Consider the following 13,952-nt stretch of genomic DNA (forward strand, 5'->3'; position numbering starts at 1 on the left):
ATATCAAGCAACCTTACCTGAAAGTTGTCCTTTTCTGGAAACTGCCTAATAGCTACATGCTGTCTGTCTATCCTTCATATCTATATAATGTAACTTCACAGAGATGAAGAGGGTCTCAAGACACACTTTTTTCCAGCTCTCTCTATCTGGTCAAATGACAATAAAATTCTTCTTTTCACATTTTGGGGTTTGTTCTTCACTGACAGAAAACTTGAGTCTCTAAGGTTACCATAATGTCCTCAACATATAGAAGTCATTTTGAATAAATTTGGTCATTTATATTGAGCTGGAAATTATCCCCTCCCCCAGTCTCATTATGAGCCCTTGAAGCTGAGGAGAAGATATGAGGTTCTTCCCAAAGAGAAGAAAGTTTGACCTCACTACTAGGAAGCAGCTCTTTGTCTTCTAAGGAATGATGATGTAGATGTACAGATGCTCTCAGGTGAGTTATCACCACTAAGGGTCAGAGGAAGAAAAGACATTAATAGTTGTTAGTAACTTGCTGTTGAGCAATATGAAACCTGTTGCCTTCAGAACAGTACATAAGTGTGCCTTGTTGATAAGGCATGTATCAAAGACCTGATAAAGAACCTCCCTTGTGGGACTTGTCAATCAGATGACTATGATCAAATTCTGATGATTTAATTGGTCACAAATGATACTCTGGGACAAATCTAGAAAGCAGTGTTAAAAATTAGCAGAAATCTTGGGCAGCTATTTGTGTGAGCAAAAAAAAAAAACAAAAAGAAAAAGGAAAGAAAAGAAAAAGGAAACAAAAAGGCTGTCCATTGATTAGGGAACAGCTAGACAAAAATTATGAAATGTAACATGGAAAATGTTCATACCAGAAGAAGTGATGAATATGATGAGTTCAGAGAAACAAGAAAAAATATAAATGATGTTATTCAGGTTGGAAGTAAGTAAGTAGTAAGTAAATAAGGAGATGACAAGAGATCATCCTTTATTAGTTCAGAACACTAAGTATGACCAAACAGCACTATGAAGTATTGAAAGAATAGCACTATGAAGTACTGAAAGAAACAGAGGATGCTATTGCTAAATCACTGTGAGTGATGTCTGAAACAAACTGTTGAATATAGGAGAGCTACCATAGAATTGGAGAAGGGCAAAAATCATGATTTTTTAAAAAGAGAGGGAAAAGGTGGGAGTCTGAAAATTATATGGGAATGAGCTTACTCCTGATGAAATTCTAGAATGTACTATTAGAGGGGTGAACATTGAACATCTTACAAAATGAAGTAGTGATCACAAAACACCAGCTTGGCTTCATCGGCTCAGTAGTTGACTAACCATACTTGCTTCTTTTGACAGAATTATGCTGATCAGGAGATTAGAGGAATGATGTTAAGTACAGTATAGCTTATTTAAATATCCACAAAGCATTTTTCCAAATTTCTTGTGTTCTCTTTGTGGATAAGACAGAAAGATGTGAGTTTGATGAGACTAGATTCAGAACTGGTTGAGTGACTTTTTTGTTTGTTTAGTTATTTTTTCAGACTGAATCTTTGTGACCCTATTTTGGGGTTTTCTTGGCCAGGATACTAGAGTGATTTGTCCTTTCCTTCTCTAGCTCATTTTATAGATGAAGAAACCACAGTAAACAAGGTTAAGTGAATTGCCCAGGGTCATACAGCTAGTAAGTGTCTGAGGCTGGATTTGAACTCTGGAAGATGAGTTTTCCTGACACTCTAACCTGGCACTCTATCCACTTCACTACCTAGCCACCCCAGTAGTTAAATAGTGTAGTATTTAAGTTTGCTTGGAGTACAGGGTATAGGAAGGGAAGTAATATAAATACAAACAGAAAGATAGACTTCTTCTTTTGTGGTGGTGAAACCACTATATTTTGATTTTCAATTCTTCTCTTAAGATGTCATTCATAGGAACCATTTTGATAGCATTGTGAGGAGGCAATTCCTCCAATATTTATTGTAGAAACTCCTAAATGCTAAGCAAAATGCTTTTGCTTAGCAAAATTTAGTACCCACTAAAGACTAAAATTTAGTACCCAATAAAGTACCCTAGAGCCTACCTAACCTGAATATTTCTTTTACGTCTTTTGTTTTCATATAGAAGAAGGTAGATTTTTCTTTTTTTTCTTTTATTTTTAGGAGTGACATGTATGGATATGAATTTATGCATAAGATTATTTTGAGAGTGATAAGAATAAAGTAGGATAAAGATAAAAGAGAGTAGAGGCAAGAAAATTTACTAGGGAATCAACAATAGTACATGTGGGTGGTGATGATGGCCTGCACTGAGTTGGTGGCAGGGAAGCAGACAGGAAAGGCTGGATGTGAGAGACGTCAGAGACTGGACTGACAGAACATGGTAGCTAAGTGTTTAAGGGAGATAATGATGCCCAAGTTTCAAACATGGCAGTCAGAGTAAATAGCACCACAGGTCTCCTTCATAATAAACTTAAGAAAAGCAGGGATTTGAAAGGAAGATTAGCTTGACTTTGGACATGTTGAATTTAAAATGCTTGGGGGATATCTAGGTGGGGAGAAATTCTATTGAAACTCTGAATACAAAGCATATGATTCTTGGGAATGATCCAGCAGTCATAAAAGCCATTATGAGGTCATCATAATCCCACACTTGCCAAGTCTCTTCAGATATAACCATGCAAGCTTTCTCAAACACTTAAGAAACCACCATGCTTCGCTTTGCAAATCCTCTCTTAAGACATGTGATTCACAGGAATCATTTTGACAGCGTTATGAGGAGGCAATGTCTCCAGTATATAGAAAGGCTAAGAAGTTTACAATCTGATGGATTTAAAACCATCTTTTTAGGGGAAACAGATATACCTGAACATCTTGTCACAGGAGAAAACCTGGGTGATGAAAATTTCACACACAACCCAACTTGGAGTGTTGTCCATGCTGGAAGCAGTCAAGGATGGGTTCCTTGGAAATACCGAATGTTCCTGAGAGATGAGTTATGTAACAGACAGGAAGAGGGTCTCTTCCTTGAATTCTGCAGTGTGGTAAAAAGAACCTATGGAAAATGTGTCATTGTGGTCAGAGAGAAAAAACAGATAAATGAAAGAAGGCAGAATGAAGTCATGGAGGACAACCAAGTTCAACCTTACACGTCATCTACTATTAATTTAACCAGCATTTCATGTTGTCCTAAGATAGCCAAAGCTATTGGCCATGAGCTTCTTCCTCTTCCATACCCTTACAATTACCTAAATCCTTTAGATACTGCCTGGTCTTCTCTGAAATGGTTTATTATCAACAACAGGAAGGAATTCTGTTTGCGGTCCATGGACAACCTCTATTCTTACCAGTATATACTTTTCAGTGACTTGATTGGGAAAGGAATTGAGAGGATGACACCAACCAAATGGAAAACAGTGATTAACAAAGTTCGAAGATGGGAAAACTACTATCTTGGTAAATGCTCTTGAAGCAAATCTCCCCAGCAAGCAGCTGTCCTTCTCCAGTAGGAGGATGTTCTTTAACAATGAGATTCTTAGCTCTCTTCTGACCTTTCGCATTGCCGCCACTTTGGCAAAAACCTCACATTCTAATAGACTGCTAATGCTGGTAGAGTTCTCTGAGCTTGGTGGTGACATCATCATAAACATATCATTAAATCAATTCAATACTTCAACAAGGGAGGAAAAAAAGGAATGAGAATGTTTGGTTGGCTGACTACTGTAATTTTAAATCTCTACAATCCGCAAGTGTGGTAAGTTCACTGGGGTAAAGAAGAAATAAACTCACAGTCAACTTTTACTAGTCTTTTCTTCCTTCCTTCCTTTCTTTCTTCCTTCCTTCCTTCCTTCCTTCCTTCCTTCCTTCCTTCCTTCCTTCCTTCCTTCCTTCCTTCCTTCCTTCCTTCCTTCCTCCCTTTCTTCCTTCCTTACTTCCTTCCTTCCTTCCTCCCTTTCTTCCTCCCTTCCTTCCTCTCTTCTTTCCTTCCTTTCTACTTTCTTCCTCCTCCCTTTCTCCCTTCCTTCCTTTCTGTCTGTCTTCTTTTTCTTTCTTTTCTTTGTCACTTTCTTTCTTCTCTCTCCACATCTAGTATCACACCCTTACCTGCCGGTGCTCTACCCAAAGAGAATGAAAGTTTTAATCTCTGAAACTTTTTTCAAGACCAACCTTAACCTCAAATCACTCTGGTGGCAGACCAAACCCTGCTTAGTCACTGTTTGGGCCTTGATTGGCTCAGAATGAATCTTAATAACAATCATTTCTGTTTTGGTCAGAAACCTTGAGGGTCTTCCCCTCCCACATCATTGTTGTTTTTTTTTTTTAAGATATCATTCTTTGCCTCATTTTTTTAAAGCCTTAATCACTGAATGGGTGCTGCCTCAGCCAAACTAAGACCTGTTAAAGACCTTAGTTTGAAAAGGCCAAGGACTCTCACTACATCCTGGGCCATCTCCAATCGTCCTGATCCATATCTGGCCACTGCACCCAGATGGCTCTGAAGGAGAATGTGAGACTGGTGACTTTGCACATCCCTCCCTCACTTAAATCCAATTCACTTGAATATCATGGCATCACCTCCCTTGTGTTATGATCCTCTTCAAGAATGCAGGACAAACATCAACTGTTTACTCAGTACAGAGACAATTAAGAATTCTGGTATAAATTCAGTTATGTGAAAAATTAGTTCAGAAGATAGTTTGTTCAGGTGCAATCATACTCTAAGAAGGGGTATCCCAAAACCTACAGATTATGGCCCTAGCCTTCATGGAAGAGTAAATCAATCAATCAATCAAATCCTACCCCGCCATCCTTGGAGGGAAGATTGAGGGGCATGGCTGGGGAACATAGGTTACTTTTACTTTTGTCCTTTTATTTTTAAAATTTTTTTCATAGTTCAATATTTTCTTTTTTTCTTTTTAAAATTTATTTTTTAAATTAATTTATTTGTTTTCAGTTTTCTACCATCACTTCCATAAGTCTTAGATTTTCTCCTTCTCCCTCCTGAGATGGCACCTTTGACCTTTTAGAAAACACAAATTGATCAGCTGGGAAGTGTCCAAAAGGGCAACCAGGATCAATCAACTGGTCAATCAGTCACTAATTATATAATTAGTTTATGAGGGTAAAGGTACTTGAGAGGCAGCTAGGCGGCAGAGTGGATAGAGTGCTGGGCCTGGAGTCAGGAAAACTCATCTTGAGTTCAAATCTGGCCTCAGACAATTACTAGCAAGTCACTATACCCTATTTCCCTCAGTTTCCTTATTTGTAAAATGAGCTAGAGGAGGAAATGGTAAACCACTCTAGTATCTTTGCAAACAAAACCCCAAATGACCCAAAGGCCATGAAGGGTCAGACATGACTGAAAAACAACTGAACAGCAATACCAACACAGATACTTGGCAGGAGGCAGACAGGGTGGAGGGCTCCTGCAAGGGGGAAGTGTACTGCCCAGTTATTAAAACCAAGGAGCTATTCCCACTCACTGGCCCTTTTTATGGCTGAATTAGTGATTTTTCTAGGTCTTTCTTCTTCCTACTGCCTGTTCTGCTGTTTTTTCATAGCTTGTTGACACTTCCAGTCAAAAGTGAACAGGGGCTGAAAGAGCAGGTAAAACTCAAGCCAAAACACTAAGCTCTCCAGTCAAACATTTGCTGTCCCATTATCAACTCAAGCTTGAAATGTTCAAAACAGAACTCAACTTCATTTCCCCTGACGCTGCTTCCTCCAAACTTGCTTATTTTTATAGTGGGTACTACCCTCCTCACAGATAGGTTCATGACCTTGGGGTTATGAATTTAAATCTTCTCTTCTGCAAATGGCATTAAAGAGAGCAGAGATTCTGACAGGCAGAAGAGAGAAGGGAGGACATTCTGGCATGTGGGGAAAGCCAATATAAAGGAATGCTGTGTCACTACCAAGAGATGGCACGTCTTGTATGAGGAAAAGCCAATAGAACAAGATGACTGGACCAGAAAACTCATGGAGGGAGGCAACTGTAAAAAACATTGGAAAGGCAGAAGGGGCCAGTTGTGAGGAATTTCAAGTGCCAAACATGGGAGTTTATATTTGATCCCAGAAGAAATAGGAAGCCAATGGAGTTTACTGAGTAGAAAGTAATGTGATCACTGCACCTGTGTTTTAGGGAAATGACTTTAGCAGCTGCATGGTGGATGGATTGGAATGGTGCTCTCCACAGTCTAGGCAGGGTAGCCAATTAGGAGGTGATTGTAGTAATGCAGGCCAGAGAGTATTAGAACACGGACTAGAAAAGTGTGTGAACAGAGTGAATGAGAAATGTACAAAAGATATGGAGAAAAAAATGAAAAGATCTGACATTATGAGTAAGATGTACGGGGTGAGGGTGAGAAGTCAAGATGAAACTGAAGTCATACTCCTGGGTGACTGAATGGATAGTGGCGCTCTCAATAGTAATAGAGAAATTTAGAAGAGTAGATTTGGAGGAAGGGGGTGAAGATAAGCTGAATGACCTTCCCAAGACCCAAAGCTGAGCCCAAATACTGACCAGGGAAGATGGTCCATGGCCCCACCCTGCTCCCCTGACCTGGCTCTGTGAGATGCTACAGATGCCAAGACCCTGACCTTCAGTGAGGCTGCTCCCAAGTCTCTGCCTGAGGACTGAATTCCGGTCCTCTCTTCGGAAAGGTGATAAAGGGACCAGGGAACCACCTCTTCCTCATTCTCCCTTCTGGTCTAGTCTTCTCCCTAGCCTGGGAACAACTCTGCTGTTTCCACTGTATAAAGATCTAGCTGGGCCCCAGATCCTGACACCCCAGGAGTGTCACTCCTTGCACAAGAGGCTGGGAGTCTCTTTCTTTTATTAGCAAAAAGGTAAACAGACACAATGAAAATCTAAAAAATATAGAAATAATCTAACAAATGTGGCCGCCTCAAAATCACACAAGCACAAGTGGAAAACCCCCTCTTAATTCCAGTTTTGGTTCCAGCTTCCCCACCCTCCCTGTTACTCCCCCATAATGATCCTATACTAGGTTTGTTTTGATTTTTTTAAAAAACACAAAATTTTTAAATGTTCCATAGAAATCCTATTGTCCCTAGTCAAACATAGATATTGCAATATGAAGAGTAACTGCTTTTTCCTTGCTCTATAAAATGTGAAAAGGTTATCACACTGGTTAACACAGAAAAATGCCAGAATCTCTAAGTATCACAAAAACTGGTACCAAATGAGCAAGCTGGAAACTTGCCAGATGTTAGGATGGGGCTTAGGAAAACATTCCTCCCATTCAGGTCTTCAACGAAGTTTCTCTTTCAGTATCTCCCACCTCTCCAACCCACTCAAGTCTAACCTCTGTACAAAATGGCACCCAGGGTCAATCAAATAGACAATCAACAATTATGTGTTAATTACCTCCCACATGCTTGTTGCCATCTCACATAACAGGGATACAAAGCCAAAAAAGTGAAAAAAATTAGGGCTTTTACAGACCTATCAAAGGAGACTCTGTGCATGTGTGAGCACACACACATGAGTGCATAAAAAATGAATATAAAGTGTAGGGTAGTTAATCACAAGGTAGTTACGGAAGAAAGTAACATTTGTCTTGGTAAAGGATTTTTGTTCAAGGTGGTACTTAAACCACAGTTTGAAGTGAGGGATTATGTGAGGTGGAGGTGGGGAGGAAATGAATTCCAGACATGGGGATGGATGGTGCAAAGTTCCAGATGGTTAGAGGCTTTGAGTTCTTGCCATATAAAGATCAGTCAAAGGAAATGGGAATATTTTGCCTAAGGAAGACCAGGAATTGGAGGGAGAGGTTGGGGACTGAAAGAAGTCTAAGTAAGTGAAGGACTATCAAGTAGTGTTGGGATTAAACTTACTCTGCTTGGCTATGAAGATAAAAAACTAGTTTTGATCAGTTGTAAAGACATGAATTTAGGTTTCATATAAGGGAAAATTTCTTAAGAGTTATAGCTACCCAAAGGTGGAGTGACCTGCTTGGAGAGTGGGTTTCCCTCCACTGCAGGTATTATGCCCTGTTGGGCATATTGCAGGGGAAATTCTGGTTCTGGTATGAGTTGGACCAGGAGGCTCCTGAGATCTTTTCCAACTTAGAAATTTTATGAAAGTGCTTTCCTCACAAGAAGTTCATGAGATGAATACTGCATGTAAGCAAAGGAAATGAAGTTTTAGACATGAACAAAACGTTTGGTACAGAAATTCCCAAATTAGGAAATAATGTGCCTACTAATTCAGGTTCAAATGGAAGGCAGGCATTTCCAGATTTAATGGATTTTTTTAAATAACTAATTTTTAGTTTTCCACATTTGCTTTTATAAGATTTTGAGTTCTAAATTTTCCCTCTTCCCTCCCTTCCCCCCTCCCAAGACAGCTTGCAATCTGATATAGGCTACACATATAAGATGGTATTAAACATTTCCACCTAAGTCATGTTGTGAAAGAAAAATCAGAACAAAAGGGAAAAATCATAAAAACAAAAAACAACAAAGATGCTTTTATCTGCACTCTGACTCCATTTTCTATTATGAGTCTTAGAATTGTCTTAGATCACTGCATTGCTAAAAAGAGCTAAGTCTAACAAAATTGGTCAGAGAACAATGATGTTGTTACTGTGGACAGTGTTCTGGTTCTGTGCACTTCACTCAGCATCAGCTCATGTAAGTCTTTCCAGGTTTGCCTGAAGTCTGCCTGCTCATCATTTCTTATGGAACAATAGTATTCCGTTATGTTCATATACCACAATTTGTTCAGCCATTCCCCAATTGAGGGGTATCCCCTCAGTTTCCAGTTCTTTACCACTACAAAAAGAGCTGCTATAAATATTTTTGTACACGTGGGTCCTTTTCTTTTCTTTTTTATTTTATCTTTGGAATACAGACCTAGTAGTGGAATTGCTGAATCAAAGGGTATGCACAGTTTTATAGCCCCTTCCAATTTGGCTGAATCAGTTCACAGCTCCACCAACAATGCATTAGTGTTCCAGTTTTCCCACATCTCCAACATTTATCATTTTCCTGTTTAGTCACATTATCCAATCTGATAGGTTTGATGTAGTACCTCAGAGTTGTTTTAATTTGCATTTCTCTAGTCAATAGTGATATAGAAAAAAATTTTCATGACTATAGATAGCTTTAATTTCTTCATCTGAAAACTGCCTATTCTTACCTTTTGCCCATTTATCAATTGGGGAATGACATATTCTTATAGACTTGACTCAGTACTCTATATATTTTAGAAATGAGGCTTTAATCAGAGACACTGGCTGTAAAAATTATTTCCCAGTTTTTGGCTTCCCTTCTAATCTTGGTTGCATTGGCTTTGGTTAGGCAAAAAGTTTTTAATTTAATGTAATCAAAATTATCCATTTTGCATTTCGTAATGCTCTCTATCTTGCTTGGTAATAAATTCTTACCTTCTCCACAGATCTGACAGGTAAACTATCCTTGCTCTCCTAATTTCCTTATGGCATCACCCTTTATGTCTAAATCATGTACCCATTTTGACCTTATCTTGGTATATAGTGTAGGATGTTGGTCTATGCCTAATTTTTGCAATATTGCTTTCCAGTTTTCCTAGCAGTTTTTGTCAAATAGTGAGTTCTTCTCCCAGAAGCTGGAGTCTTTGGGTTTATCAAACAGTAGATTCATATAGTCATTGACTACTATATCTTTATATCTAACCTATTCTACTGATCCAAATGGTGGTCCTTTTTAAAGCCCACTGCACCCAAGAAAATGAGAGGGATTTTTTTTGAGATTTTTTTTTTCATTGCATGTAAGTATAAACACAACCTTTTTAGATTCTTTGAACAAAACAAACAGTTCTTTCTTGGACCCTTTTTAAGGATAATCTACAACAGGTTAAGTCTATATATCAATAAGAAAGAATTCTCAGCAGAGAGACTGTAAAAATAGCTCATAATCTCTTACAGGTACCATTTTACTTTCTGTACAAGCTAAACTATTATGTTCCTGGTAACAATACAGAGTAATGTGTGCATTTGCCATTCTTATAGTTACCTATTGCCCTATTGCCTCTAGGATCCATTACAAATCCCTCCATTTGACATTTAGATACCTTTATCACCTGGCTCCTTCCCAGCCATATTTTGCATTACTCCCTTTCATAATCTCTAAGGTGCAGGCAAATTCAGGCACTACCTGCAATTCCACAAGAGGTAGATTTGATTTCTATTTTCAGATCCTAGTTTCACATCCCCCTCTCTTAATCTTTCTTCACTGCAAATTACTTTGTTTGTATTTTATATACACTTATACATGTTTTCTCCCCTGTAGAATATAAAAGCTCCTTGAAGACAGGAACCATTTCATTTTTTATCTTGATTCCACTGTATCTAGGACTGTGCCTGACACACAGTAGGTACTTAATGTTTACTGATTGATTCAAAGGATCATAGATTTAGAACTGGAAAGAGAGACCATTTACTCAAATTCATTCACTTTACGGATAAGGGAAATGAAATCCAGAGACAGGAAATCCTGGAATTTGAACCTAGGGTTCAAACATTCCTTCTATTGTATCATGCTGACTCCTTAATTATATACTTCCAAATACGGAGAAAGAGAAAGCAATAACCCTCAGTTTGGTGGTTCTGATGCCTTAGCATTACCTCTGTCATACACCCACCGCCTTCCAGGGCCACAGATATGGTCTGACTAATTAGCGATCAGGAAGTTATGACTCAAGTAAAGCAAGTTATGTGGGAGTTGGTGGTAAGTGAACTCTGTGTCAAGAGGCTGTACTTCTAGATGTGGTTTCAGAGGTGAATGCTCAGTCTTGTGCCTGATCACCTCCAGCTGTGCTGGTGTCATCACTAATGAGCTTGTTTATACTGTTGCCTCTCCCCAAAACATCAGATGGTAGCTGATGAGTCAGTTGTTGAGTTCACAAAATGGAATGAAGAAAGAAAAGAGGGTGGAAGAGGGAGCAATATGCCTGCGGGGCAAAGAAAGGTGACTATGATTCAATGTGTGGAGCTGAAGGCAAGAGCTGTCAAGGGTCGCACTTCTCAACATTCTGCCTGATGACAGAAACTCAGCTGAGAGGCTGTAATGAAGACAGTAACCTCCAGGCAGCTAAAACACATATTACAAAGCTGAGGCAACAAAATGCACTGCTGTGCTTGAATTTATCTAGTTACTATTGTTGGGAGATAATAGACATTCACTCCACCACTTGCCATTCAGTCTCTTGGGTAGTTAAAAGCTCCATGGTGTCCTCTTCCAGGTTACTTTAACAGCTGCTGCTAATACGTTAAAACCACGTTTTCTTGTTAGTGTAGGAATTCCCTCCACTGAGGCAGATCACAACCCACTGTAGTCTTAGTTGCCTGAGGTTGATAAAGAGTAAATGGATTTTCCATGATCATAGAGCTACCAAGCATCGGAGAGAGAAGTTGAACCAGTGACTGACTTCCTGACTCCAAATCTAGCAGTCTATCTCACTGCAGTACGCTGACTAAACAAAGCTCAGAGAAAGCATTTATCAAATACTACTCTATCACAATCAATACATTTCTTCCAACCAGTTTTCAGGTACAATTTCTTCTTTCTTTCCCACATGATAGACAATAAATAGTATTTTGTGCTAAAAGTGCCTCTATCATTCTTATATTTGCACTGTGCTTTAGTTTCAAATGACTATATATGTGTATGAATACACACACACATACAGCCTTTGGGTCCTACCAATAACCATCTGAAGTAAGCAGAGCAGGTATTTAACTCTATTTTACAGATGATGGGGAAAGCAGACAACACAACTATCTGATGTTTTGAGTAGAGGCAACAGTACAATTTCTTGGCAAAGTTTGAAGAATGTTTTAGAAGGCTTAGGTTTTCCAATACCACCTCTCCTTACAGTAAGCTATTCCTTAGCAGATTAGACAACTGCACTATAGTGTAACAACTACATATAGAATCAAGAGAGAACTGGGTTTGAATTTTGCCTCCAATGTTTGCCAGGAATGAGACCATTAAGTAAATCATTGAATTTTTCTGAGTCTCAATTTTTTCATCTATAAAATGATGCCTTTGAACCAGATGATATTTCAGTTCAAAATCTATGATTCCACATGCCATAAAGAACTACATATTTATCATGATCATTTGGAATCAAAAGACCTGGTTTAGATTCCTACCCCCTCTCCTTATTATCTGGGTAAATTTAGCTCCTTGGGTGGGCTTTAATCTCCACATCTATAAAATGAAGGGGTTGGATTTAGACTAATGCCAAAAAAATTACTAAAATGAACATGCCCTTTGACTTAGAGATTCCAGCATATACTTGCAAAGAGGTCAAGGAAAGAAAGGTTCTAGATTAACGGAAATATTAATAGTATTACTTTTTGCAATGGTAAACACTTATATAAATTCTGTCCAAAGAATGGAGGAATGGCTAAACAAATTTTGGTACATGAACATAGAACTTATTTCATTATAAAAAAATAAAGAAATGAACAATTCACAGAAGCATGGGAAGACTTAGATGAACTGATGCAGAATGAAGCAAGTAGAAGTAGGGAAACAACTTATCAGTGAAAATGACATAAAAAGAAAGAACAACAACTAAAAAACACCCCTCAATGCCATGCAATGATAATGATCAGTGTTGTCCCTAATGTATGTCTCTTCTTTGCAGAGGTAGGGAGGCCTACAGGTATGGAACACTGATAGACTGTCATACTCAGCTGATAAGTAGGTTGGTTTTGCTTAGCATTTTCATGTGGGAGTTCCTTCTCAGCATTTCTTGAGAAATTTATATTTTTCCTGATACTGAGAGAAATCATTCAAGAAATTAGAAAAAAGTATGAGAATTCTCTTGTGGGAATTAAAGGTTAGCAATTAACGTAGAGATATTACTGGCTCAAAGGAATCCACTGTGACAGCAAATCTAAAGCAAAAGTGGGAAAGGAAGCCAGTTTCTGACAGAAGGAGAGAAGTAGTCATGATCTAATCTTCCTTCACTTATAAACTGTTGCTATTTTATAAGTGTGTGTTTATAGCTCTCTCTGCTGCTAATGATGAGTCATTATGGTGAATAAGTAAGTTCATATCATATGTATGATACAAATCCTATCAGTTTTGTTACAAGAAATAGCAAGTATTTGGAAGCAAAGTAAGTCATCCAATTGTCATTTTCAGTATGTGATTCTATAAAGTCTAGTTAACCTTGCTGGGAGACCTGAATGTTACTGTTATTCAAAAACTACCCAATAATGTTTGCTAGCATTTTCCGGTGTTTGAATACTTGCTGTAGAATATAGTTCTTTGTAAAAATTATTGTTCATTTATCCTTTCCACATTGTAATTTTCCCCATCATGATTTGATGTATCGTGGGTTGGCATAAGAAATTAAATGGGGATTTTGGGGGAGATTTTCAGAAGCCTCAGATGACACACAAAAAGACCAGTAGATGACACAAAGCATATGACCAAATACTTCACCCAAATTTTACAATAAGGTACAGTAAACAACCATAAGAAAAAAAGAAAGAAAAAATTGGACTTCTGTGGTACAAGAAAGGGCCAAAAACTTTTACATGTTTTCCAGATGGAAAGGGTGCCATACTCCTAACTCCTACAATATGGAAGGTGCAACTATACAATATTCCTTATTTATTAAGTAATTTTTTTCAATATCCATAGTGATGAGTAAAGAGTATAAAGAATGCTGAAAGTATTTTGAGAAAAATAAAGGAAGGCAATCAGGTCATTGCCAGATATGATTTCGATCATTGCAACAAAATTTTAGTTTATAATTTAGTTTATAATATATAATTATATGTAACACCTAATTATATAATATACATATAATTATATGTCATAAATTTTATTATTTATGATCTTCAACATTCCTTTGAGTTTAACTTGTGTGACTTCAGCATTTGCTTAATAGCATTAATAACATTTTCACTTTCATGTGGGCAACTGAGCACATTCACAACTATGTACAGCCTCTGG

General features: G+C 38.1%; 1 protein-coding gene across 1 annotated transcript; it reads left to right on the top strand.

Annotated features, from left to right (window-relative positions):
- The first annotated feature begins 2,611 nt into the window (after positions 1–2,611).
- Positions 2,612–3,770, top strand: C5H21orf140 (chromosome 5 C21orf140 homolog). Its single transcript, XM_072615030.1, has one exon. It carries the CDS (start codon positions 2,681–2,683, stop codon positions 3,437–3,439), a length of 759 nt encoding a protein of 252 aa, XP_072471131.1. The 5' UTR covers positions 2,612–2,680; the 3' UTR covers positions 3,440–3,770.
- Positions 3,771–13,952: the final 10,182 nt, after the last annotated feature.

The sequence above is a fragment of the Notamacropus eugenii genome, chromosome 5, assembly GCF_028372415.1.
Source record: "Notamacropus eugenii isolate mMacEug1 chromosome 5, mMacEug1.pri_v2, whole genome shotgun sequence".
Classification (NCBI taxonomy): Eukaryota; Metazoa; Chordata; class Mammalia; order Diprotodontia; family Macropodidae; genus Notamacropus; species Notamacropus eugenii.